This window comes from Elephas maximus, chromosome 13, assembly GCF_024166365.1.
Source record: "Elephas maximus indicus isolate mEleMax1 chromosome 13, mEleMax1 primary haplotype, whole genome shotgun sequence".
Classification (NCBI taxonomy): Eukaryota; Metazoa; Chordata; class Mammalia; order Proboscidea; family Elephantidae; genus Elephas; species Elephas maximus.
In genome coordinates this window covers 36,336,303-36,361,597 of record NC_064831.1, presented here as the reverse complement: position 1 = coordinate 36,361,597, position 25,295 = coordinate 36,336,303, and the positions used below count along the sequence as shown (strand labels likewise).

Here is a 25,295-nt window from a genome sequence, read left to right as displayed (position 1 = left end):
AAGAACAGAAGACTGAGGCAGTGCAGACAGCCTGAATGTATACTTGCTTTATCCAGGGGAGGGAAGAATGAATGGTGGTCTTGTTGAAAAGGACAATTAGAAATGGACCCTTGGTGTTTTCCAAACTGTGGGTGGCTACATATTAGTGGGTCATGAGCTCAATTTGCAGGGTTACAATCAGCATTAAAAAACGATGGAATAAAAAAAAGGGTGCATTGTACATAGTGAGGGTAAGGAAAGTTTCACGAAACTTTTGCTTGTTATGCTTGTTGGGGGAGGTGCGTACTTGGTTTGTGATATGAACTATTTCTCACTATGGGTGGTAACCAGAAATGTTTGGAAAACACTGCTCTAAGCTGCATTTCAGGGCCAGCTCCTGAGTTGGTCTTCTGGGCCCAAACCACACCACCCACTTCCTTTATGTACATGACTGCCCTCTGCTCCCTTCTGTGACCAGGGGCCTGGCCTGCCCACAGCTGGGGGTTAGTATGCTTCTCTGTTTGATCTCCCAACCCTAGTTTGAGTGCTTAGACCCTGTACCCTTTGCTGTCCAGCCTGCCGTCATTCTCTTATCCATTCCTCTTATCTACCAGTAGATATTGATGGACAACCTGCAGGGTGCCTGACACTGTGCCTAATATGTCAGGTCTGGGCCCTGCCCTCAGGAGCACTGCATCCAGCAGAGAGGGGAAAGTGTCTCAGCGTCTCGCTCGCTCGCTCGCTCTTTCACACACACACACACACACACACACACACACACACACACACACACACACTTGTGCTGCAACAGTTCCTATGAGGGTTGATAGGTGCTGAAAAGAGTCAAGGAAGACTTCCCATAGAGGAAGCATCGAAATGGTTCTCAAAGGTGAAGAATTACCTGTGAAGAAGAGGGCAAAGGCATCCCAGGCAGAAGGCACTACCTGTCCAAAGGCCAAGAGGGACTCTGGGTGGGGGACTCTGGCTGAGTCACTGCGGATGCACTAGTGGGGGTGTAAGGGAGCCCTAGTGGCACAGTTAAGCGCAGTTAAGCACTTGGCTGCTAACCACCAAGGTTGGCGGTTCAGGCCCACCAGCTACTCCGCAGGAGAAAGATGTGGCAGTCTGCTTCTGTAAAGATTTCAGCCTTGGAAACCCTATGGGGCAGCTGTACTCTGGGCTGCTGTAAGTTGGGATTATCTCAGTGGGAGTGGGAGCATGAGCAGGGCTGCTGAGAGGCAGGCAGGGCCAGGGGCCCAGGGCCGGACACCAGGCCAATAGGAAGCTTGGGTTTGATCCTATAGGCAATGGGGCTTAAGCAGGGAATGATATGATCAGCTGGAAAGTTCACTGAGCTCCTTTGTGCAGGGTGGATCGGAAGGGGCCGGGCTAAATGCTGGGCAACCAGTTAGGAGGCTGCTTCAGGAAGATAGATGAGGAATGTGGTGTCGAAGGGGGCAAATCCTGTGAAGAACCCTGTGCAGGCCCTGGGGGCTGGACACCCCACAAATGACCCCCTTTCTCTACCTTAAGACTCACAGTGGGACATTGAATGCCCAGGCAGCAAGAACTTGGAAGCATCTTGATAAAACGTGATTTCTCTTCTTTTTCAGTACAAACCTCAAGGGAACCTGGCTGGCTAGAGGGCACTCTGAACGGCAAGAGGGGGCTGATTCCACAGAACTATGTCAAGCTGCTGTAGCTCTTGGCCTCGTGGGCCTGCGCTGACCCTGGGACCCGAGGATCTGCCTAGGGCAACAACTGCCTTCCTCCTCATAGACGGCACCCACACCCACCTCCTACCTGGCCACGCAGGAATTTCAGACCACAGATTCGAACTCCAGGGGTGGGGCGGTGGGGCCGGAACACGTGTGGGGAGGGTGTGGAAGGTACCGAACAGAACCGTGCAGAGTGGGAGAAGACTGGAAGGATCAATGGAGTGGACTTTTCATTTGCCAGGCATCAGGACTGCTGGTTTTTAGTTACCCAGCCTGCAGGATGGGAGGGGGGCATACCGCTGACCCCCTTCCCCTCTGGCCATCACACCACCAGGCTAGAGAAGGAGCCTCCCCCTCCACTCTCTCCCGCACACCTGCTGCTGAGATTTTAAAGGGAACTGTATTTACTGGCAGTGTTTTCTTTCCAGGGCGCGCTCTGGGCTCTGGTCACCGTGGTGTGGCCGGGGCTTTGTCTAGAGGGGCTGTTGCTGGGGGCAGGGGGTCGTCTAATAAACCAGAGAGAAGCAGGGATAGGGATGCGCTTTTCTTGCCTGCTCCGGAGGGCACCCTCCTCCCTGGGCCCTGCTCACTCCACCTAGAAAGCGCACACTGGCATATTTATAACAGGCTTCTCGTTGGTGCTTCCCACCTGTGTGCTGTTTTCCAAACACCACCTCTTTGCCCCAAGGTCTCTGTAAATGAAATAAAATGTAATTTACTACTTGATTTGTCTGTCATGGTGTGGGGAAGAGGACAGGGAATTCATTACCCCTGTAATGTTTTATGATCAGGCAGCCCCTTGATGGAAATACATTCTCCTCTGACGTTGGCACCTCCCGAGACACTGCTAACTGGGAGCCTTGCTTATTCTCAGCAGGCATGTTCCTGGGAGCAGCGGGCCCCTCTGATGTGTGAAAATTCTGGAGGGCCCTGGCCTTTCCCACGGTGGCCTGGGTGACCTGCAGCCCTAGCCGCTGGTAGTTTGTACATAAACTGCATGAACCCTGTGGTGGCCAGCTCTCATGACTAGCTTCATTGTACTACTTGCTCCCCACGCCCCAACCCTCCCTTTGTTCTCTAGGCCTCAGTGCTAATCTCTCTACGGGATTAAGCTGCGCTGCAGGGCTGGGGTAGGTCAGACACTGGCAGCTCAGCTTCAGTCCCTGGGTGGTGTCCCTACCCATGGCCCTGCATGCGCCCATGCTGAGGCTGAGGGCTGCAGCCAGGCTCCCTCAGGACCCGCCCAGCATGGGCAGCCAACTCTAAGCTTCTTCACCCTCCTCTGCCTCCACCTCCCAGGCTCAGGCAAAACCAAACTGTTGGGGAGAGGGGGGTGTCTTAGTTTCCTAGTGCTGCTGTAACAAATATGCCAAGTGGGTGGATTTACAGCCTCACAGTTCAGGAGGCTCTAAGTCTGAATTCAGGGGCCCCGCTCTACAGGAAGTCCCTCTCTCTGTCGGCTCTGGGGGAAGATCCCTGTCTCAGCTTCCTCAGTTCCTTGGTGATCGCCCCATGGCATCTACCTTCCCTCTGTTTGTGCTCCTTTTCTCTGTGTCCAGGCTGCTGTTTACATCACTCAGAAGTGATTAGGTTTAAAACACGCCCTACACTGATATGACCTCATTAACGTAACAAAGAAAACCCTATTCCCACATGGGATCACATCTACAGGTATAGGAGTTAGGATTCCAACACGCATTTTTTGTTGTTGTTATGGGCCGTGGAGTCGATTCCAACTCATAAGCACCCTATAGGAGAGAGTAGACTATAGGACAGAGTAGAACCCCAAATTGCTGCTGGTAGATTTGAACTGCCAACCTTTTGGTTAGCAGCTGAGCTCTTAACCACTCTGCCACCAGGGCTCCAACACATATTTTTGGGGAGATACAATTCAATCCGTAATGGGGGGATTTCTCCTTTGCCCCCTGATCTTAGTCCTTGTACGTGGGGCTCATGTTTTCGTGGCCTCACCCCCACATCAGCCCCAGAGGCAGCGCTGGGGGCTTGACGTGTCTCCCATCCCTATGAGGGTTCCTGGCCTGCCAGATGTCTCTTTAAGAATTGGTCAAAAGTGGATGAACGGAGATGGGACACCCAGGGTGGAAAGAGAAAGGAGGAGAGTGCTGATATATTGGGAGGATTGCAACTAATGTCATAAAAAAATTTGTGTATAAAATTTTTGAATGAAAAGCTAATTTGTGCTGTAAACTTTCACCTAAAACACAGTTAAAAAACAGAATTGGTCAAAAGGAAGTTTCTGTTGCCTTTCCCCCAGATAAGTAGATTCAAGAGCTTGTTGGTTATCAGGTCTGAAGTCACCTGTCCAGGACCATACGAAGGTATCACATTTGGGGTCATATGTGTGCAGTGTGCCTGTTGAAAGATGTCCATATTGTAAATAAAAATAAAGACAAATTCAGTGCAACTTATTTTTTAAATACAGCACTTTTGTATTTAAAAGGGAGAGTACTGCAATTGCCAAGGAGCCCGGGGCCACTCTGCAAGAGCCACCCCCAGGCAAAGGGTGGGCAGGGCCTGTGAGTCAGCCAGCCCTGGGGTGGGGGTGGTAAAATGTTGGGGGTCCTGTTTTCTGAGCTGTCCTTTCCAGCCCACACCCAGGGCTTAGGGATACAGACAGGAAACTTGGCGTGTGAGTAGGGGTTACTGGTGTACCCCACTTTCAGAAAGCACTCTGCAAGAAAATGCAAACTTTTGGGCAGTCATAGAGGGCTCTGGTTATCCCTCGGAGTGCCTAACAGGCTGTGGTTGTTAGCTGCCCTATTCAGAGTGGCCCCCAACTCGTGAAGACCCCATGCACAACAGGATTGGACCGTTGTGATCCACAGGGTTTTTGTTGCCTGATTTTCAGAAATAGGTCACCAGGCTTTTCTTCCTACTCTTAGTCTGGAAGTTCTGCTGAAACTTGTTCAATGTCATAGCAATATGTAAGCCCCCACTGACAGATGGGTGGTGGGTGCATATAAGTTGCATTAGCCAGAATCAAACCTGGGTCTCACGCTTGGAAAGCAGGAATTCCACCACTTACTGGACTTACTGGAGGTATTCCTAATTGGCGCACCCCTGTGGGGCATTAAAAATAAGACTCATCGCAGCAGGGCTTGATTTGCTTGCTTCAGGAAGATTTCTATCATTCACAGTGCGGCACACACAAACTGCCGTTACCCCCAAAGTGCTATTACCACCATTTGATCAAGGAAATCACTACTAACCTGGCTAGCTGTCTAACCTTGGGCAAGTTAAATAGTCTCCGTGATTCCGTGCCTACCTCATAAAAAAGAAATAACACCCAGAGGGTTTTGGTTGAACTATGTAATGTGCCTGCTGGCACAGTGGTTAAGAGCTCGGCTGCTTACCAAAAGATCGGCAGTTTGAATCCAAGGAGCTGCGCCTTGGAGACCCAAGGGGCAGTTCTACTCTGTCTGATAGGGACGGTACAAGTCGGAACTGACTCGATGGCAACGGGTTCGGTACATACAGTGAGATCTGTGAGAGCCAGAACTGCTGGGACTGCCTTGTTTTTCCAGGTCTCACAAGTTTTCCACCTTTGGCAGAGTACATATAGTCTTACCACTTTTCTATCACTCATTTTAGTGGAAAATAATTGCGTTTTCCTTCTCTGACAGGTTTCTGCCTCATACAGGTTCCGGCATTCGCAAGTTTTACTGTATGACGTGCTGGGTTAATGGAAACTGCAGTTATTATTACTGCGCTGATTGTGGCTTGCGTCTTTGCTGTCTGGGCCATCTGAGTTCCAGAGGGTGACAATGTGACATAGTGAAGCCCCCAAACAGTGCTGGTTGCAAGGGCTCCAACAGCTCCAAGAGCTAGATACCCCTCCTGTGGTCATCTGGGGAGAAACAGGGTGGTGACTGAGGGGTGCCAGGGGCGTCTCCTGAGAAACTGACCGAGGAGCATTAGTGCAGCCGGCTTGCCAAGGCCTCATAGCATGGCCCCAAACATACCTAGTAATGGGATCGAGAGGTATTTTCTTACACTGGTGGATTGGGGTGTATTTTTGCTGTGTTTTTGCGAGATGGGTGTGGCTAGTTCCCTGAGCATCTGCTGAGACAGGCCCGCACAGTAGGCAGCCCCTTGGCCCCATCGCACTGGGCTCTCAGAGCACCAGCTGCAGCTGCTTGGACCAGGGCTGCAGTCCGGTGTGTTCAGGGGTAAGGTGCTTGCTTTGGGCAAAGGAGGAGCCTCAGACTCTACACTGGCAATGGGGCTGTGGGCTTCATCTGATGGGGTCACCCGCAGGGCCTGCCCTGGGGCCTCTGTGCCTGGAGAGGAGACACAGGCGAGCACACAGCCAACTGGCTTGTGGAGGCTACAGGCCACCCCCTCCCTTTGCAGTGGAAGAAGCACCTGCAGCTAGGTGTGGGGAAAGCAACAAGCAGTCTGTGCCAGAGATTGTACTGATCCTTTCCTTACAGGGAGCTTGTAACGCAGGAGACATCATCCTCATTTTAGAGATGAGAAGATAGAGGCTCCCAGGAGTATAGAACTTTGGTTCAATAAGCAAGTCACATGCTCTTGCCACGGCACCACCTTGCCTCTGGAGGCTAGTAGAGGATAATGGCTAAAAGTGCACGCTTTGAGTGAAAAGCAACCTGTTTGGAAACTCTATTTTCATTATTTTCTACCTCGATGACCTTGGGCAAGTAACTTGACCTCTTTATGCTCAGTTTGCTTCTTCTGTGAAATGGATACAGTAGCACCCACATTGGGTTGTGTGACTATGTGATGATAATGCATGTGGCTCTCTTAGAAAGGCGCTGAACTTAGAACTCTGCAGAGCAGAGCACCTCAGGAGTTGCGGGGGGCACAACCTGAACTTTGCTGTTGGTCTTAGCCGTTGTGGAGTCAGCCCTGACGCATAATGACCCGTGCACAATGGACCCGTTGTGATCTAGAGGGGTTTCATTGGCTGATTTTTGGAAATAGATTGCCAGGCCTTTCTTCCTGCTCTGTCTAGAAGCTCTGCTGAAACCTGTTCAGCATCATAGCAACACTCAAGCCTTTATTGATACATGGTTGGTGGCTGCATATAAGGTGCATCATCTGGGAATTGAACCTGGGTCTCCCACATGGAAGCTGAGAATTCTGCCACTGAGCCACCATTGACTCACCTAAACCTTAGACACCCCAAAACCAGTTGCTGTTGAGTCAGTTCTGACTCGTGACAAACCCATGTATGTCAGAGTAGAAATGTGCTCTGCAGGGTTTTCAATGGTCGTTTTTTGGAAGTAGATGATCAAGCCTTTCTTCCAAGGTGCCTCTGGGTGGACTCAAACCTCCAACCTTTTGGTTAGTAGCTGAGCATCCTAACTATTTGCACCATCCAGGGACTCCAAACCTGAGAAGAGTTTATAAGCTTGAGGTGCTGGGAGGAAGAGAGGCGAACAGGGTGTTGGAGTTGGGGGGCTTGTCTCTGTCACCTTTCCCATCTCTTCGCCACTCCCTGCTTCCCTCCAGTGTCTTTCCTGTGCTTGCCTTCTGCCTTTCTCCTCCTTCCCAAGGGCACTCTCTGCTTCCTTAACCTTGGCCTTGTCTTTGATCCTCACTCACCTTAAGGCTGAGCCCCTTCTCATCTTCTCACTAGTTCTCCCCTCAAGTCTCTCAAAGCCTCCAACAGTCCTGGTCACTCCATCAGTCAGGTGTCTTCCGTGACTTCTTGAGTCCTCCTGAGCTACTGACTTTCCTTCCTCTCTCTCCCTGAGGACATTATTCCTGGACAATGTCTTCAAACAGCTTTCCTGCTTCTAGCTCCTGCAAGCATCTTAGGTGCTTGTCAATGCCGTTTTTCCTTGACTGGCCTGGACATTAATTTATTGCTACTACGTTTGCGTTTAACTGAACTTATTCCCCTAATGCTTTAATGTCTAGCTAAAAATATCTCAATCTACTGGTTAGAAACATACATTAGAGGATATTATCCTATCAGAGGAGCCCTTTTGGCACAGTGGTTAAGTGTTTGGCTGCTAAGCAAAAGGGTGGCACCTCAAATCTACTAGCTGCTTTTTGGAAACCCTATGGGGCAGCTCTACTTGGTCCTATAGGGTTGCTATGAAGTGGGATCGACTCAATGGCAATGGGTTTGGCTTTTTGGTTTGTCCTATCAGAAGACCAATTTGATTGGAAAGCCAACTTCTGTTTTTTCCCAGGGAGAGACCTGCACTTTGAACTTGGCAGTGAGTGCATAGGATTCTTTTGGGAGGCTCGGGGCCACGGGCTGGCGTCTACATTTCTCCCACCTTGGAGGGTTTACCAGCTGTGGAAACGTTGTGGAGGGAGCAACTCGGGATGGGCAGGGCACAGTCCCTGACCCAGGCTGGCCCAGGGCATGAAGAGCCTCAGAGACGATTTTTTTTAGGCCATGGAACTTGGAAACCACTGTGTTGGCAACCCAAATCCTACAAAAATTATGAGTAACTGCTAGTGGTAGATTGAGTCAATGATGCCAGTCTTTCACCCTCTCTGAATCTCAGCCCTTTTGTAGAGCCCTCCCACAACGCCTCTGGCTTGGCCTTGTAAATTGCTTTGGCCAATGGGACAGGAGTAAACTTGATGCAGTCAGACAGAGGCTTGAAAAAGTGCTATGCCTTCTTGCTGTCTTTCTTAGACCCTGCTTCTGCCATGAAGATAAACCCAGGCTAGCCTACTGGAGGTTGAGGGCCATGGGGAACACAGCTATGTTAGACCAGACAGCTGCTGGCTGACCGCAGACACGTGAACCAGCCCAACTCAGCCAAGCCTGGCTGGATCAGCAGAACCCTCCAGATGACTTGTGAGAAATAGTAAATGGTGGGCTGTTTATTAATTTTCAGGGTGGTTTGTTATGCAGCAGTAGCTAACTGCCTCCTACCCTGCCCTGTCATCCACTTTGCTCTGGACATAGTCCACACTGAGAGGTAAGATAGCGTTTGAACCTTCTCTTACCCAGTGTTGTGTGGGAAGCCACTATTTTATTTCCGAGAAAACTGCTGCACTAGCAACTGGATGACTTGAAATTCAAGTGCCACAAATACTTGAGATCAAGTCATTTTAATCTGTGTATGCTTGCACAGTTTATCAAAAAGTATGTTATAGTTGACTTTAACATAAAGGGACAATGTTTTCTATTTGCTTGAGGCACATTCAACACACAGAAGCAAACAAACCCCTAATTATATATGCATCATTATGCATAATTTTTACTGTTTATGACATGCAGTGGCTGGCTGTCTCAATGACGGAGACTTTATTCTTAGCTAACGATTCCTAAGTGTGCAGCTGGGTTTTGGGGCCTGACATCACTTTTAGGAATTCTTAAAGTCAGAGTAATACCCCTGGCCAAAGAATGAGACTTCCCTGTTCAGAAAGGGCACCCACTTTAAGCAAGCAGGCTCAATGGTAGGGACCACTGGCCAGCCTTGGTAGCTTTTGTTTAAAATTAAATAGGGACTGTGAAAAGCCCTCCTCTTTAATAGGTCAAATTTCTTAAATTTTTAAGTATAAAATCACTTTTGTTGATAGTGGGTGTTTTACAAATTTGCGTGTACAACTTCAAAGTTTTTAAAATTAGAATTGTGTTTTCCTCTGCTGTGTTTAATGGCTGTGCTGTGTTCTGTATATCTATTGCACAAAGGCAAAGCTGAATTTAACTGTCCAATAGTTTCTGAAAGCAAGTAATCTGAACAATCACCAATTAAATGACACATGAAAATTTTACTTGAATTTATCTTGTGGTAAATAGATGTTTTCTATTTTTAAGTGAGCTGATAATTGCTTACTGCTCTCTTTGTGGCCCTTACTAACGAGTGAAGTGAAGGGGGTAGCCTGTAAGGAGTGTGAAAAGCATTATACCAGTGGTGTCTGAGTGAGTCTCGACAGCTCGGGTGACCTGGATGGCAAGAGTTCGAGACTTCCCCAGGGAAGAACTTTGGAGTTTGACGGGGGGAAAGGGTGGGTCTTGGGTCCAATTATGTGAGCCTCAGTTTCCTCTTCTGTAAAATGCATAAAAAGATTCTTGGGGTTGTGAAGATAAATTAAGACAGTGTACCTATTTTTTTTTTTTTAATCAGCTACATGGTACATGGTAGCAGTTATTATTAAACTGTTACAAGGTATTTTAGTAAACAAGTATTGTTGTTAGGTGCAGTCAAGTCGATTTCCACTCATAGCAACCCCACGTGACAGAGCAGAACTGCTCCATAGGGCTTCCGAGGCTTTAATCTTTACAGAAGAAGATCGACAGGTCTTTCTCGCATGGAGACACTGGGCGGGTCTGAACCTCCAATTTTTTGGTTAGCAGCTGAGCGCTTAACCACTGTGCCACCAGGGCTCTTTGAACAAGTATTAGCTGTAAGAAACAAAGCATCTAATAGGTCCCAAAAGAGTAGAATCAACATGTGGCCAACACAGGGCTCTAAGAGGGAAAAATACTGCTTACTCCATCTTGGATGTCAGCAGAAGCCCATAGACTGGAGATGAGGCAGGGCAGAACCCAGGTGTTCCTACTGACGGTCAAATGAGCGGTCTCCAAAACGACAAGTGATTAAAGAAAAGGATTTATTGTAATCTGCTTACAGTTCTTTGCAAAGACAGACATATATTTTTGCATAAAGATATAAATTGCTTCATTTTAAACTAATTTAGTGTTTTTTTTAATTATATGAAGAAGTTTTGGTGAATTATGAATTGTACCAAATCAAGATTTTTTAAGAGCAATATGGTACAAAAATAAGAGCAGACAGACGATTTGGACTGGGACAGGCATTCAACAGTGAATTTAGAATATGGCTTTGCTGCATCATCAAGCAAAGTTACCTGGAGACATACAAAGAGCCAGTAACTTTGTTAATACAAAAAGCTGATGCATACCGTCTCCATCCCAAACCTGGTTCTGTCAAGATTCCAATTCCATAAGGAAGTGAGTGTGAACGAAAAGCCGCTGCATTTGTAAGCCTTTCCCGTCCCAGAAACTCCCAGTCTGCATGCTGTCTCCATCACCTTCCAAGTGTGGTTTTCCTGTTGCTGTGCGTGTAAGTTGACTGCATCGAAAGACCTGCCTATAAATTAAATTCCTGAAACTGCAAATTATGTACGAAAAGCTCCTCTCTCTGAGTACAGCATTCCCAGGTTTCCCCTTGCATAAGGCAGGTGTCTTTGGCAAGACAAGGTAATGTTGCCTGCATGGTGAACCCTGGAGACAAGTGTCCATTCCAATGCTGCCCTCTCCCAGGCCTGGGCTTCTCCGGCTGCAGCTTTTAGGTTTTGGAAAAGAATGTGATCTCACTGAGTACCTGATGATTATCATCACTTTTCGAAGATTAATTTGGCCTCTATTCAAAGGAGTTTAGTGCAATCATATTATCCGCTCCCCCCAAAGATAGACATATATTCGTGATTCAGGGCAAGAGAAAAGCCATTGATTACATCAGTGCCAAACAGATTAGTGAATTAAAAATTTTAGTGCCACTGTCTTGCTTTTATGATCTGTAGTGTTTTTATTTTTTTTTCTTTTTTCAAAACTGTTTATGTATAAAATTTCTTTTTAAAACCTACCTTTTAAAAATCTAAAAACCCTCTGTCTTCCGGTCTCCACGCTACTCTGACTGAACTTTGCCAGTGTGCATCTTCCCACCATGTCCTGCAATCAGTGATCTCTGTGTGTTCCTACCGCCACTTCCAGGAGTGCAAAAACCCCTTTCCAAGATCAGAAGGGAAAATGGGGTCTTCTACAGGCAGAGAAAGTGCATGGAATATTTTTTTCCCAAAGGAGGGAGAAAAAAAATGGGATGCTAATGCCCTCTGCCTCACTGAGCTCCCAGCCCCGCTCTCCTAGCGCTGATTTCCGCTTCTGGGAATGGGGCAGCTCTCCGACAGCTGCGTGCACACTCCCAGGCCATTTCTCGAATGTGCATGGCCACAAGACACCTTCCGGGAGCTGCAAACACCATGGTGTGCTGCTCCCCGATGGAAGTCGGAGGAAGCAGAAGCTGGAAAACGTGCTCAAGTTCCACAGACATCCCGAGCGGGAGACCAAGAGAAAACAAACAAAAAACAAGTACGGAAAAAGTAGAAAGGCTTAGAGACAACCGAAGAGGTTTACATGTGGTTATTTACAACACAGACTGTAAAATGGGAAATTTGAAATGAAGCTAAAAAAGGCACAGCTTTCCCTTTCTTAAATACACTGTAAACGGTTCATTATGCATGCAGAACTTTTCACTTTACAAAAAAAAAAATTACCTTGTTTGTTTAGACAAAGATAGTACTTAAATAGTCTCCAGCAAAATAGAATTCTTTCAAAAATACTTCCCCATTCATCCTATTAACCATTAAAGATTTTTTTTTTGTATGTGTCTCATTTACAAAAGTTCCTTGTTTCAGGCCGTTCATGATTTATACATACAGTAATGTACAGCACAGCAGAAGACTGCAAAAAATGGTTTGTAAAGCCAACACAGTAGATACCAGAAATTGAAACCAAGGCATTTGTTTTAACATCTTATCCATTCTAGTTAAATAATAAATGGACACTAAAGGGTATGTATACCAGCGATGCAGGGAACGTGGGTGACCGACGGCCCCGGGGGCTGGAGGGCCACGCGTCCACACCACGTGTTCCATTATTACACAACAGGAATCTGTATACTTTTTTTCTTTTTTTGTGTGTGTGTTTTTTAAATAACAAAAGAATATTAATGCCCCATATTGACTATACGTTTTATGTGCAAACCAAAAAAAGTTCGTTAGTCCTTGAACCCTTTGAAAACAAGCGAACGATACCAGAAACTACATGGCATAGTTAAAACTTCCATCTGTTAAAATATCAAAATCAGAGTTATTGACTAGATATGGCTTTTCATCCAGAGGAACAGGAACGTTTTTCTAAGCGCTGGGGTTGGAGAGGGAAGAATCCTTCAGATTGCTCAGGTGTTGCCAAACCCACGTCAGACGGCTTTCCAGGCTCCCAACCCTTGACGTGATTTTCAGCTTTGAGAAACTGCTGAACAAGTGTGAATCCATCATCGCACGTTGAAACTGTGATTTCTTGGGTCCTTCGTGGGTATAGGATAACACGGGGAAACTTAAGGCAAAGTTCTTCCATGGAGACGGTTCTCACTTCCTGTGAAAGTAGAGGGGCTTGGCGTTCCCGGATTCCACCTTTGGCAGCTGGTCGCTGATGATCTCCACCAGCATGGCTGGGAACTCCACTTTCAGGGCCTGGGACTCGCGGAAGGTATAGAAGCAAAATTCCAACAGGTCACTCACCAGCTGCAACACACAGACACAGAGAAAGGGAACATGACATCAGGGCCTCACTGCCATGACTTCCCTGGGCCCCTACACCTCCCAGCTCTGGTGTGACCTCAAACGGCGGCATTTAGAAATCCTACTTGGAGATCATGTCTGCGAGACTGCCTTATTCAATTAGCCACGTCCTCTGTCCTGGAAGGGAGAGGGGTGCCCCTGCAGCCTGCCATGTAAAACAAGGAAGTCCTGGTGGCATACTGGTTAAAATGCTTAGCTGCTAACCAAAAGGTCACTGATTCGAATCCACCAGCTGCTCCTTGGAAACCCTATGGGGCAGTTCTACTCTGTCCTAGAAGGTCCCTATGAGTTAGAATCGACTCTATGGCAACAGGTTTGGTTTGTTTTGGTTTAGTCTTAAAAAAAGGAGCCCTGGTGGCACGATGGTTAAGGGCTTGGCTGCTAACTGAAAGCTTGGCTGTTTGAACGCAGCCATCGACTCCACTGCTCCACTGGAGAAGGACCTGGTGATGTGATCCTGTAAAGACTGCAGCCTAGAAAACCTTATGCAGCAGTTCTACTCTGTCACATGGGATGACTATGAGTCAAAATCGACTCAACGGTACCTAACAGCAACACAATCTTAATAATATGCTTCTGGTGAAACGGCATCTGTAACTTTCCTCATGATTTTTGTTTGTTTTCTTACTCAATTAGCAAGATTAAATTGAGTCAGAGACTGAATAACTTTGTGGTAAAGGCCTTCAATAAAAACTAGGACTCAAGAAAATCTTATCAGGGAAAAAAAATGCCTAGTGCTTCCCTTGGTGCCTGTGTGACTGCCCTTAGTGCCTGTGTGACTGCCCTTAGTCCGCAGAGTAACATTTCTCTAAGTAGGTTCTAAGGACTGTGAGATTTTTAGTCAGCGTTCTGCACACACAGGATGTGGGACCCAGTAAGCGTGGGAAATAGCACGCAGCATCGTCCCCTCGTGGGATGTCGCCACGTTCACACACATTAATGAGGTGGGCAGTGCCTGGCCCGGCCTCTCATCTCAGCTCCTTTCCTGGCTTACTTTGTGAGTGTACTTATGCTTGAGTTCCGGCACCTATAAAATGGGGACACTCACAGTGTCTCCCTTACAGGGTTGCTTCAGAGAACTGAGGGTGTGATCCACGTCATGGGCTTAGAATATCACCTGGCATGGAGCACGAGTGAATAATGTCACCCGTGACCCATGGAGAAGGATGGCTGAAGCAAAGCCTCTTTCATTCTGTTCTTCCCACTGTTCCCAAACCCCTTCAACCAGGAAGCATCATTTTCTTCCACCGGACACATCTGAAAAATCGGCTCTCGGTCATCTTTGTAACTTGGTCCTCAGGTCCCCTTCTATAAAATGAGGGATGGGAGGGAGTACCTCGTTTTTTCTTCCCAGGGAAGATATTCTTTAGGACACATGTCACCCCATTTCTACTTTATTTTTTACATGGTGGGCCACTGGCCACTGAAACTAAAACCCCGACAGGGCCTGGCTCTCCAGCTGTGGTGCCTTCTGCTGGTGAGCCCCTTCCCCTGGGCCTCACAGCCCTGCACACCCTGCCGCAGCCCTCCCTTGGGGTAAGCTCACCAGCTCACCCCACAGACCCTTGATAGACTGCCTGCAGGGCTGTGAAGGAAAACCCTTTTCTTTTTTCATTTAAAAATGTTTAACCTTACGGTAGACATCTCAGTTTCTAGGCCCTATCAACCACCACCAGGACAAGCGCTGGCAGCTACACTGTCCACACCTCAGGGCTGGACCATGTTTGTATCCAGAGACAAAGGTTCCTTGTTACCAGGCCACAGGAGGCTTCAGGAAGGCCAAGGTGCTTAATCCACCACTCCTCTCCACCACCAAAGTTCCCAAGTACCTGCGCTAGGGAAACCACAGGGACAGACACCCCTGCTCGTGTGGAGTCTACCCTCTGTTAAGGTGACACAGAAAGTCTGGAGCTAGGAAAGAATTGAGAATGGGAAGGGTGGAGTTTCAGAAAGGGTGGCCAGAGGGGACTCTCTGAAAGGTGACACTGGCACACACCTGCAGGAGGTGGGAGCCCAACTCTTTGGCCACCAGGGGAGAGCCTTGGGCAGAGGGCTCAAAGGTGCGGGTGCTACTCAGTGAGTCCATGAACAGCCTGTTAACTGACTGCTGGCAGAAACAAGTTACCTGGCAGAGCCAGGGCCAGGTGAGGATTTATATCTGTAAACAGGCAACAGCAATGCCTATTCACGTATGCAATGAGGGAGAAGGCGCTGATCCAATCGATTACTGAAGATGGAGGCAGCATGCAGTGGGAGCACCTCAGGGACCTATTATGAGAACATGTCACAGGCCTTCCCTCGGCTTCTGTTCCTGTCAGTAAGACCTGCACAACCTGCCCTCAGCCCAGAACATCGCCTAGGAGATGAAAACAGACCAGAATGCAGAGAGAGCAGGGCTGGGGCTCGGCTGTTCTTTTTCACAGGTTTGCTGGGGACAGCTGTCCCAGACACTCCTCATCCACCATGCATATTCACCTGGGCATGCATTTCCCACCCACCTCTGTTCCATGTTCCCTGACCGAGAAAGCAGCACGTTCCCAGTGCTAAGCTGATGCCCAGTGCATCTGTTTACAGTGGGGCCTCAGCGAGATGCACAGGGATGGGGCCTCCCTGGGGCACGTGGACCCGGCGTCAGGGCCAGCGTGGGGGTTGGCTGGCCTCCAGGTGCTAGGCATAGATCCAGAGAGCATGATGTCCTGGGGGAGGGGGTCCTATCATCATCTACCACTCTCAGGGAGGGCTCACCCTTGCTGGTGGGGAGGCCATGGGGCTGGAGTATCAGTGGGCTCTGCAGCTTACCAGACACGCCGGTCGCCACAGAAGCCTGCTTAGCCCACCCTGTTTTCCGCAATGGCTGAGAACCTCTGCAGGCCCCACCCCAGCATGTCCTGGGCTAGTGTCTGCGGCTGGTGAGGTCAGGAATCAACTTTGAGAGTCTAAGCCTGGCCGCTGGGTGAGGAAAACAGGAGCCAGTTAGGTCCAGCTGCAGCTCCTGCCCCTAGATGTTCATGGACAGGAAGGGCCCTTCCATGCCCCGGCCCCACCCAGGCTGCCACAAGGAGCTGGCGTACAACGGTGTACAGCCAAGGTCTAGGGTGGGCCAGGCTGCAGTCGGGTGTACCATCCCTACTGCACACAACAGGCCCAGTAGGTGGTCAAAGCACGGGGTCGGGGGACAGAGCCATGGGAGCTGGCAACACTCAAGGACTTAACACCAGGGCCACCAAGGACACTGACCAATCCAAATGGACATTGGTTCATAAGCCAAATTGCCATACAATGGCAAAGGATCTGACAATCACTCTGTACATATCCCAGAGCGTCTCCTGGGCCAAGCCCAATGAAATGTCATTCAACCATTAAGGGAAATGAAGTCCTGATGTGTGCTACAACGTGGACGAACCTTGAAAACATCAAGCTGGGTGAAATACGTCAGTCTCAAAAGGACAACTGCTTTATGATCCCATTTGTGTGAGATACCTAGAATAGGCAAGTGCACTGAGACAGAAAGGAGATTAGTGGTGAGGGGGGCACAGGAAGGAGGGAAAGGGAGTTACTGCTGACGGGAAACCAAGTTCCTGTTTGGGGTGATGAACTTTTGGACACAGAGAGTGGTGATGGTTGTATAACATTCTAAATGTGATTAACGTCACTGAAGTGTATACTTAAAATTGGTTAAAGTGCCAGATTTTATGTTTTATATATATATATATATACATATATATATATATATATATATATATATATATATATATATATATATATATATATATATATATATATATACATATATTTGGAAACGCTGGTGGCATAGTGGTTAAGTGGTATGGCTGCTAACCAAAAGGTTGGCAGTTCAAATCCACCAGGTGCTCCTTGGAAACTCTATGGGGCAGTTCTGCTCTGCCCTATAGGGTCGCTGTGAGTCGAAATTGACTCCACGGCAATGAGATTGGTTTTACATATACATACGTGTGTATATATATATATACATATATATATTGCAGCCCTGATGGCACAATGGTTAAGAGCTCAGCTGCTAACCAAAGGTCAGCAGTTTGAATCACCAGCTGATCTTTGGGAACCCTTGCAGCATTTCTACTCTGTCCTATAGTCACTGTGAGTTGGAGTCTACTCGTTGACAATGGGTTTTTTATATATACACATATTTCTTTTTTACCACAATAAAAACATACATAAAACACTTGACGATGACTCTGCATGACTAGCCCTCCAGCAATTCTCTTGGATACTCATTTGGCATCAAATTATTTAAAAAACAACAACTCTACTTTCAAGCAGTGAGCACCTGCTTCCTCTGCCTGTTTCTGGGCTCCTTCCTCTCACTCATCCCTCCCTGCAGCACCCTCTTCCTGGAGGCCTCTCTGGACCCTGGCCTGAAGAGGTCTTCTCTCCTCAGAACTCACCAAACCAAAACCAAACCCTTTGCCCATCGAGTTGATTCTGACTCATAGCGACCCTAGCGGGTTTCCAAGGCTGTAAATCTTTACTGAAGCAGATTGCCAAATCTTTTCTTCCGAGGAGTGGCTGGTGGGTTCAAACTGCCAGCCTTTTGGTTAGCAGCCGACTGCTTGGACCACTGCACCACCAGGGCTCCTTCATAACTCACAGTTGGCATTTTTTTGTCTTTCTCATTTACTTGACAATTAGCCACGGATCCAGGTGACACCACTTCCTTGTGTAGCCTGTTGTTCACATCTTTGATTGTTTTCACTTGTCACATTTATGCTGCAGCTGCCTAAGTGGCCTGCAAGCTCCTAGAAGACAGGAGCCACCCACCTTATGCCCACCATATCCCAGAGCAGCTAGGGAAGGGCCTAGCACATCAGAGCCCCTTCTCCTTATTACTGTGTGGCTGGCGGGAGGGGGTGGTGGTCCCTGGGTGGCACAATTTGTGCTTGACTACTAACCTAAGCAGTACTTCAAAAGAAAGGCCTAGTAATCTGTTTCTGTAAAGACTGCAGCCAAGAAAGCCCTATGGAGCTGTTCTACTCTGTAACACATGGGGTCACCATGACTCAACGGCAACAGGCTTTTTTTTTTTGGCGGTGGGGGGGTGGTGCGTGGATTAAGGTGCTAAAGGAATTCAAATCTACTATTGCCCAGGTTCTTGTTCCTGGATTTCTCTTATTCCAAACTCTTAAGTGCTCAAGAATAAGTTATTTCAACAGGAGGTTTTAAGGCAGCATGTTGCTAGTTTTAATAAACAAACCAAAGCAAGAACTGGGCAAGTTAAACGGACATCTTGATTTTAGTGGCACTAAGTAAAAAAAAAAAAAGGAAATGCTGGTGGCGTAGTGGTTAAGTGCTACGGCTGCTAACCAAGAGGTTGGCAGTTTGAATCCGCCAGGCACTCCTTGGAAACTCTATCGGGCAGTTCTACTCTGTCCTATAGGGTGGCTATGAGTTGGAATCGACTCGATGGCAGTGGGTTTGGTTTTTTCATTAAGTAAAAAACTGCAAAACTCAATGCACACAGCTAAGGCCTTTCACCTCCCCTGTAATTCAGATTGCCTGCAACTTGCGTGTCCGGGGTTTTAGTGGGACTGCATGCCCTGCCATGATGCCAGGCGCCCAGTCACTGCTCACTGTGGTTCAAGGGGTATGGAGGCGAGGGCATGGTCACGGGGACAGAGATCAAAGCTCTGTCATGTCCGCCTGTCAGCACGAATGCCTTCACTGCAAAGAGACAGATGGCCTGGCCCAGCCCGCCGCCTCAGTATTGATTCCCACAGGCCTTTCCTGGTAAGTATCCGGCTGGATGGAGAGGCAAGAACCCTAATTATAATCAGCTGTAAGAGTCCCACATTATTAGGAATCAGAGAAGACGTGTGTATTGACTTTTCATTCTGTACAAAATGCCTCGGTTGGAATCACAAAGTTTAGCCAGACGTCGAGCACAATTCATCCCAGCCTGACAGGCCACAGCTGTTAGGGCATCAGAGGCTGGGGGTGGTCACAGGGAAGATGGCGGCACTCTGCCTGCTCCCACAGTGAGGCTGTCGGGCAGCTCAGTGCCCTCTCCCCACTCTACCGCTGCCCTCCACGCCCTGCCCCCCACCTGCCACGGCCACTCAGGGTGCCATTCAGTGGGGTCCCCCTCCTGCCACACATTTGGGGCTGGTGCTGGTGATCCAGGCGTGTCAGAAAAGAACTGTGCTCCATAGGGTTTTCAATGGCTGATTTTTTGGAAGCTGACTGCTAGGCCTGTTTTCCAAGGTATCTCTAGGTGAATTCAAACTGCCAACCTTTCAATCAGTAGTTGAGCACTTTACTTTTTTGTGGATTCCTTCCTGAAAACCCAGGCCCCAAGGTATCACTACTCAGTTGAGAGTCCCTGGTCAGCTTTCTTACTGGCTAAGTTTAGGTCTCCTACATCTTACCAAGAGATGGTCTGGAAAGGCATCTAAAAACCTTGGTTTTTAAAAACACAATAAAAGGCATTTCTCACCTGACAGCTAAGTTTGTCAGTGAGCATGCTCAGAACGTGAGCTACATTCTCAGCATGTCAGAGGTGTTTGGGGACTTAGTGGGATGCTTTGGGGCTCTGAGATGCACTGGCTGTAGAGTGGTCACCTAGGAGGGGTTTCTTATTGATTCCCCATTTTAAAGGAAAGCCCCCCTCTGCCACAGGCAGCACACAGTGGCCAGTAGGGCATGTGACCCCAGTGGGTCCCTGTCGTGGAAGACAAGGCTCTAGGGGTTGCTCGGTCCACCAAGGCTGTCTGAGGTGTGCTCCACTGACAAATTCTGGGAACGGGATCCCTGTGAGGGTGGCCAGTGCTGGGGCTCAGGGCCAGGATGACACCTCCAGCACTGTCTGATGGAGCGAGGAAGGCAGGGTGATTCCTTGAGGCCTCAAGAGCCTGGTTTGAGTTTATGCTGGTGCAAGCTGGGCAGTCTGGGTGGGGCAAAAAAAAAAAAAAAAAGGAAACAAAACTTGTCATCGAGTCGATACCAACTCGTGGGAATTCCATGTGTTACGGAGTAGAACTGCTCCATGGGGTTTTCTTACTTGTAATCTTTACAGAAGCAGGTTACCAGGTCTTTCTTTTGTAGCACCACTGGGTGGGTTCAAACCACCAGATATCTGGGTGGACTAGGCGCCCGATGGACTAGGTATATGAGGCTTGGGTGGGAGGCAGGTGCTGCTCAATGTCTCATGGAAGACCAAGTGCATTTCTGAAAACTGCCCCCGTCCCTTAGCAACTGATTGTTATTTGAAGTTACATTTTAACATCTTCCTCATCACTATTTTTATAATAAATGCAACAGCATCACTGATCTCTGGTCAGTGATGAATACAAAATCTTCAAAATATGTTGTCAGGATCTGCGCTAAGCAAGATGGGTTCAATTTCCTAATTTTTTTTGTGCTTAAATTTATTTAATTTCTACTTTGTTTAGGTTTCCTTGTATTACAAGCCTCGTTCTAGATCACAGCTCCGCCTTCTTGTGAATAAGGTCTATTGTACATGTGAAAAACACAGAGAAAAATGACACAATGGGAAAGAAGAAAGCAGAGCTTAAAGATAAAGGGATAATTAGAACATTGCTGAACAAAAGGAAATCTAATGAAAGGGTTGTGCTTGAAACGCACTGGAATGTTACTGTATATAGAAGTATGAACTTTTCCAAATTTTGTTTTCAATATTTCCTAGGTGATTCTTGCAAATGTACACTACACTTATCAAAGTGAAAATCCAAACCAATTCATGTTTATATGTGATAAACTTTAATATCAAGTTAAATCTTAGACTTCCTTTTTCCGCAGTCGCTGTGGGCTTGATTCTGACTCATGGGGACTTCACGTGTGTCAGAGGAGAACTGGGCTCCACAGGGTTTTCAGTGGCTGATTTTTTGGAAGTAGATCACCAGGTCTTTCTTCCAAGGCACCCTCTGGGCGGGCTTGAACCACCAACCTTTTGGTTAGTAGTTGGGCGTGTTAACTGTTTGCATCACTCAGGGACTCCAAATAATAGATTAAGCAGTTAAATCCTTATTTCAATCTCTGAAAGAAAAAAATAATAAAGAAACCCAAGAGCTACAGCTGCTAACCAAAAGGTTGGCAGTTTGAATCCACCAGGTTCTCCTTGGAAACTGTATGGGATAGATCTACTCTGTCCTATAGGGTTGCTATGAACTGGAATCGACTTGATGGCAATGGGTTTGGTTTTTTGGAAACAGTAAGTCAGATCCACCAGCCAGAGGAGGCCTCTTGTGATCAGAGTAGGGACACTTTGATGCTATGATGCCACATCACAGAACAAACAGGGGTTGGCAACTATGGCCTGCAGGCCAAATCTAGCCTACTGCCTGTTTTTTATATGATTTTTACATTTTTATAAGTCTTTTTTTAATGATTGCAAAAAAATGATTTTTAAAAGTGATTAGAAAAATTATTTTTAGATGATTGGAAAAAACCCAAAATAATATTTTGTGGTGTATGAAAATTGTATGGAATAGTTCTACTGGAACACAACCACATTCATTCATTTGCATATTATCTGTGGCTGCCTTCATGCTACCAAGGGCAGAGCTGAGTAGTTGTGACGGCGACTGTGTCGCCCACAAAGCCTAAAATATTTACTATCAGGCTCTCTGTAGAAAAAATTTGCTGACCCATGGACTGGAAGACACTTCAGGGATTTAGTAACAGTTTTCGGGAGAAGTATTTTGTTTGTTAGTTAAAATACATAAATCAAGCATAAGATGTCTCCTGGTTTCAAAAATATTAACATGTGAAAAAATATGTCTCTGAATCAAGTGATAACGGTGGTGAAAGCTAGATTCGGCTGTCCAAGTATTACACAGATTCTTCTAGCGTTTACGAAATGCCTTAGAAAGAATCCCTGTACACAAAGGGGCTGATTTAGATAGTCTTGAACAACTTTCCCGAGCTTAAAAAAAAAAAAAAACTAGTTGCCATCGAGTCGTTTCAGAATTTGTCCTTCAAATGGAGTTTCCATCATGCTGTCTCCCATCTTTGGCCTTTCTTTCAGGTGTCATTCCTCTTTGTGCCTCCATTCTCTGTGGTCTTGATGCATTTATACACTTGAACCATACGCACTGTCCAGTCCCTTTGATCATGACCTTGGGTCAACTGGCATCTCTTGCTGGTCTTTTTAAACCTCTCATTTAAAATCATCTCCTCTAGTCTAACATGGCACTGATAATAATATTTCTCTTTTCTATTGCTTAACAAGGTCTCTCTTTGTAAAATTCCTTCACTATTTCCTTTTTGTGTCAAATTATGCCTTCAGTTTAAGGGTCCTTTCCAGCATATCAATGTGTCTCTTGTTTCCTTCCATTCTTCTGCTCTGCTTCACTTAAGCTTTCTGTCTTTCACTGCCCTGCTGCCTCCTTCCACGGGCATATCTGCAAGGTGCTCCACAGGTTGCAAACTGCTCTTCACACTCATCGTCTCCTCTGATCAACGCAATCTTAAATAGATTATGTCATGCCCAGGACAGGCCAAATGATTTGTGGGGCCCAGTGCAAAACGAAAAATAGGGGACTCCTTGTTCAAGATTTATTAAGAATTTCAAGATGGTGACCAAACCAGTGGCTGTTGACTGATTTATGGCGACCCCTTGTGTATCAGCGTAGAACTGTGCTACATAGGGTTTTCGATGCCCGATTTTCTAGATCACCCGGCCTTTCTTTCAAGGTGCCTCTGAGTAGACTTGAACCTACAACTTTTTGAATAGTAACATTAACTGTTTGCACCACCCAGGGATTCCAGCAGAACATTAAAACAATTGTGGGCATTTCCATGCACTCAGTCCTGTGTGACTAAACAGGCCAAGGTCACACACCTTTGAAGCCACCCCTGTTATGTCTACTTTATGGAGAATCCTAGAGTGACATCTAACCTACTAAGGGCAATGGAGCTGACTTGGTGGAGAGTTGGCTCTGGGCTGACATCGCATATAGCTGCTCTCTACCTCCTGCATCCCTGCCTTCTGGGCCTGCCTCACATATGAACCTGGAAAAATGCACTTAATCACCTGTCTTAATTCTGTCCTCCGCAAAAAGGGAGTAGCAGTAATATTTACTCATCCTTGTCTCATGGAGATATTAGAAGGGTTTAATGATAGGACTTAGGAAGAAAGCACTATGTAAGTCCAAAGTATTATACTGTTATTATTATATTGTAAGAAGCAGGATTTAGGATGGATAAGAGGGGATTCATTGACACAGGTGTTAGACAATGAGATGGCTTTCCAAATCTTCCCTGGAGGTACCTCAGATTAGGATGAGATTCCTGTGTGTCAGGTTTGATTCAGATGTGGTCTCCCAGAAGCGTGGCCTGTAGGACCCTCAGAAGCTCTTTCTACCTGAAATTTTGGATTTTCCAGAAACTCTCCCTATGGCATCAGACATCCAGGTGGGAATGGAATGTGCGGTTCCTTTATACCTTCCAGAACAAGGCAAGACCCTAGTTTTTCCTCAGTTCTTGCAGAAACTTCTTCTCTAATGATTTTTCAAAACTAGTTATGAATACTGTCAAATGTTCTACGGGTATGCGATTTATAAAATGTGAATCAACAAAGAAGCAAAAGAAATGACTGTCATAAAAACAAATATGCTTGTCTCCAACCCCTCCCTGCCATGAACCAAATGAAACTTTAAATAAATTGGGATCAGACACAATTTTAAATTTTGCCGGTTAAGGGTTAACAGAAACAAGCTGTTGTCAGTTGTAAGTTCATGAGAAACAAAACTCTCTCTCTCTCACACACACACACAGAAGGACAAACTTCCTATATTGAATTTATTTTTCTCATTTCACTAAGGTCTAGGACAACTGCATCTTAGAATGCTTCCTGGCTATTGCCTGTATGTTGGTGAGGACTGTCTTAAATTGCCTGAACATTAGTCCCTGAAAATGTTTAAAGCTTTTAAATCAACCTTTTCCAAAAAGGTAAGGAAATAACCCAGATTTTGAGTTAAGTCAGCCACAGAAAACCATAGCCAACCAGGAAAACCAATGGAGATAAAGGTTCTGTGGCTGCAAGTGGAAATTACCTGTCATTATAATTAAGGTGTAATGTGAAAGTGATGGCTGAGAAAGGGCTCAGAACCATTATCAAGTCAGGACTTGAAACTCAAGATCAGCTCTGAGGAATCATGGCTACCTTTGATTCCAAACTCTGTGGTATACACGTATCTACATATACACACATATACATATACACATGCAGACACATATATATACACATATATACACACGTACAGGAGACTTAGAAGGCCTAGTGATCTGCTTATGGAAGGTCACAGCCTTAAAAACCCTAGGGAGCACAGTTCTACTCTGCACACAGAGGGTCACCATAAGTTGGAATCCACTCAACAGCAACTAACAGTAAGATCACTCACATATATGTACATAGTGTCTTGAAGACAGAGGGGGCAGTGGTGGTTCAGTGGTAAAATTCTCGCCTTCCATGCAGGAGACCCGGGCTGAGTCCTGACCAATGCACCTCAAGCACAGCCACCACCTGTCTGTCGGTGGAGGCTTTCCTCTTGCTATCATGCTGAACAGGTTTCAGCCAAGCTTTCAGACTAAGATGGACTAGGAGGAAAGGCCTGATGATCTACTTCCAAAAATCAGCCAATGGAGAGCTTCATGGATCCCAACTACCTGATCTGTGACCAATCATGGAGATGGTGCAGTACAGTGCCTGGCCCAGGGGAGGTGACTCTGCAGTGGGCTCATGGCTCCAGATGGTCTCCCCTCATTCTCAAAGCACAGCCTCTCAGAAAACCTTCCTTTGCACACCCCCTTAGAGGCTATGCAGAAGGACTGACTATCTGAGATAGGGATGGCTCATTTCATAGATTGTAAGACAACTGGGCACTGGAAAACATTTTTTGTTTGGTTATTAAAATACTCTTCTCAATAAGTTTAAGAAGAAAAATAATTTAGCTATTTTGCTGCTTATCACAACAGGAACAGATTACAAATCCCAGGGGAGCTTGGAGAGGCCAATTATGACCACTGACTCGTACTTCTTTATACCTTTAATACAATGAACACGGAAAGGATAACATATAGACCTTTGTATGTCCGTGGTGAGTTACATCCTGGTTGGAACTTGTGGCCCCGGCTTCCAGAACATAAAACACACCAGCCCTTGACCCTCGCAGAGCTTTTCACACTGCACCCAAGGCTGTCAAGTCCATGTTTATTCCAGATATTGAAGTAACAGAACATTCTGACCTAATTTTTTTCCAGTTT

At 46.8% G+C, this 25,295-nt stretch overlaps 2 protein-coding genes across 3 annotated transcripts in view; one reads left to right on the top strand and one right to left on the bottom strand.

Annotated features, from left to right (window-relative positions):
- Window positions 1–2,414, top strand: part of ARHGAP10 (Rho GTPase activating protein 10) — a 367,040-nt gene extending 364,626 nt beyond the window's left edge. For both annotated transcript variants that reach the window (XM_049905921.1, XM_049905919.1), the window contains one exon: window positions 1,593–2,414. In XM_049905921.1, the coding sequence (XP_049761878.1) occupies window positions 1,593–1,681 (89 nt within the window). In that variant the 3' untranslated portion in view covers window positions 1,682–2,414. The remainder of the gene's footprint in view (window positions 1–1,592) is intronic.
- A 7,682-nt stretch (window positions 2,415–10,096) lies between these two features.
- NR3C2 (nuclear receptor subfamily 3 group C member 2) overlaps window positions 10,097–25,295 on the bottom strand; it is a 347,998-nt gene continuing 332,799 nt past the window's right edge. Inside the window, exon 9 of the mRNA XM_049906172.1 lies at window positions 10,097–12,980. Coding sequence (XP_049762129.1) covers window positions 12,825–12,980 — 156 coding nt within the window. The 3' untranslated portion in view covers window positions 10,097–12,824. The remainder of the gene's footprint in view (window positions 12,981–25,295) is intronic.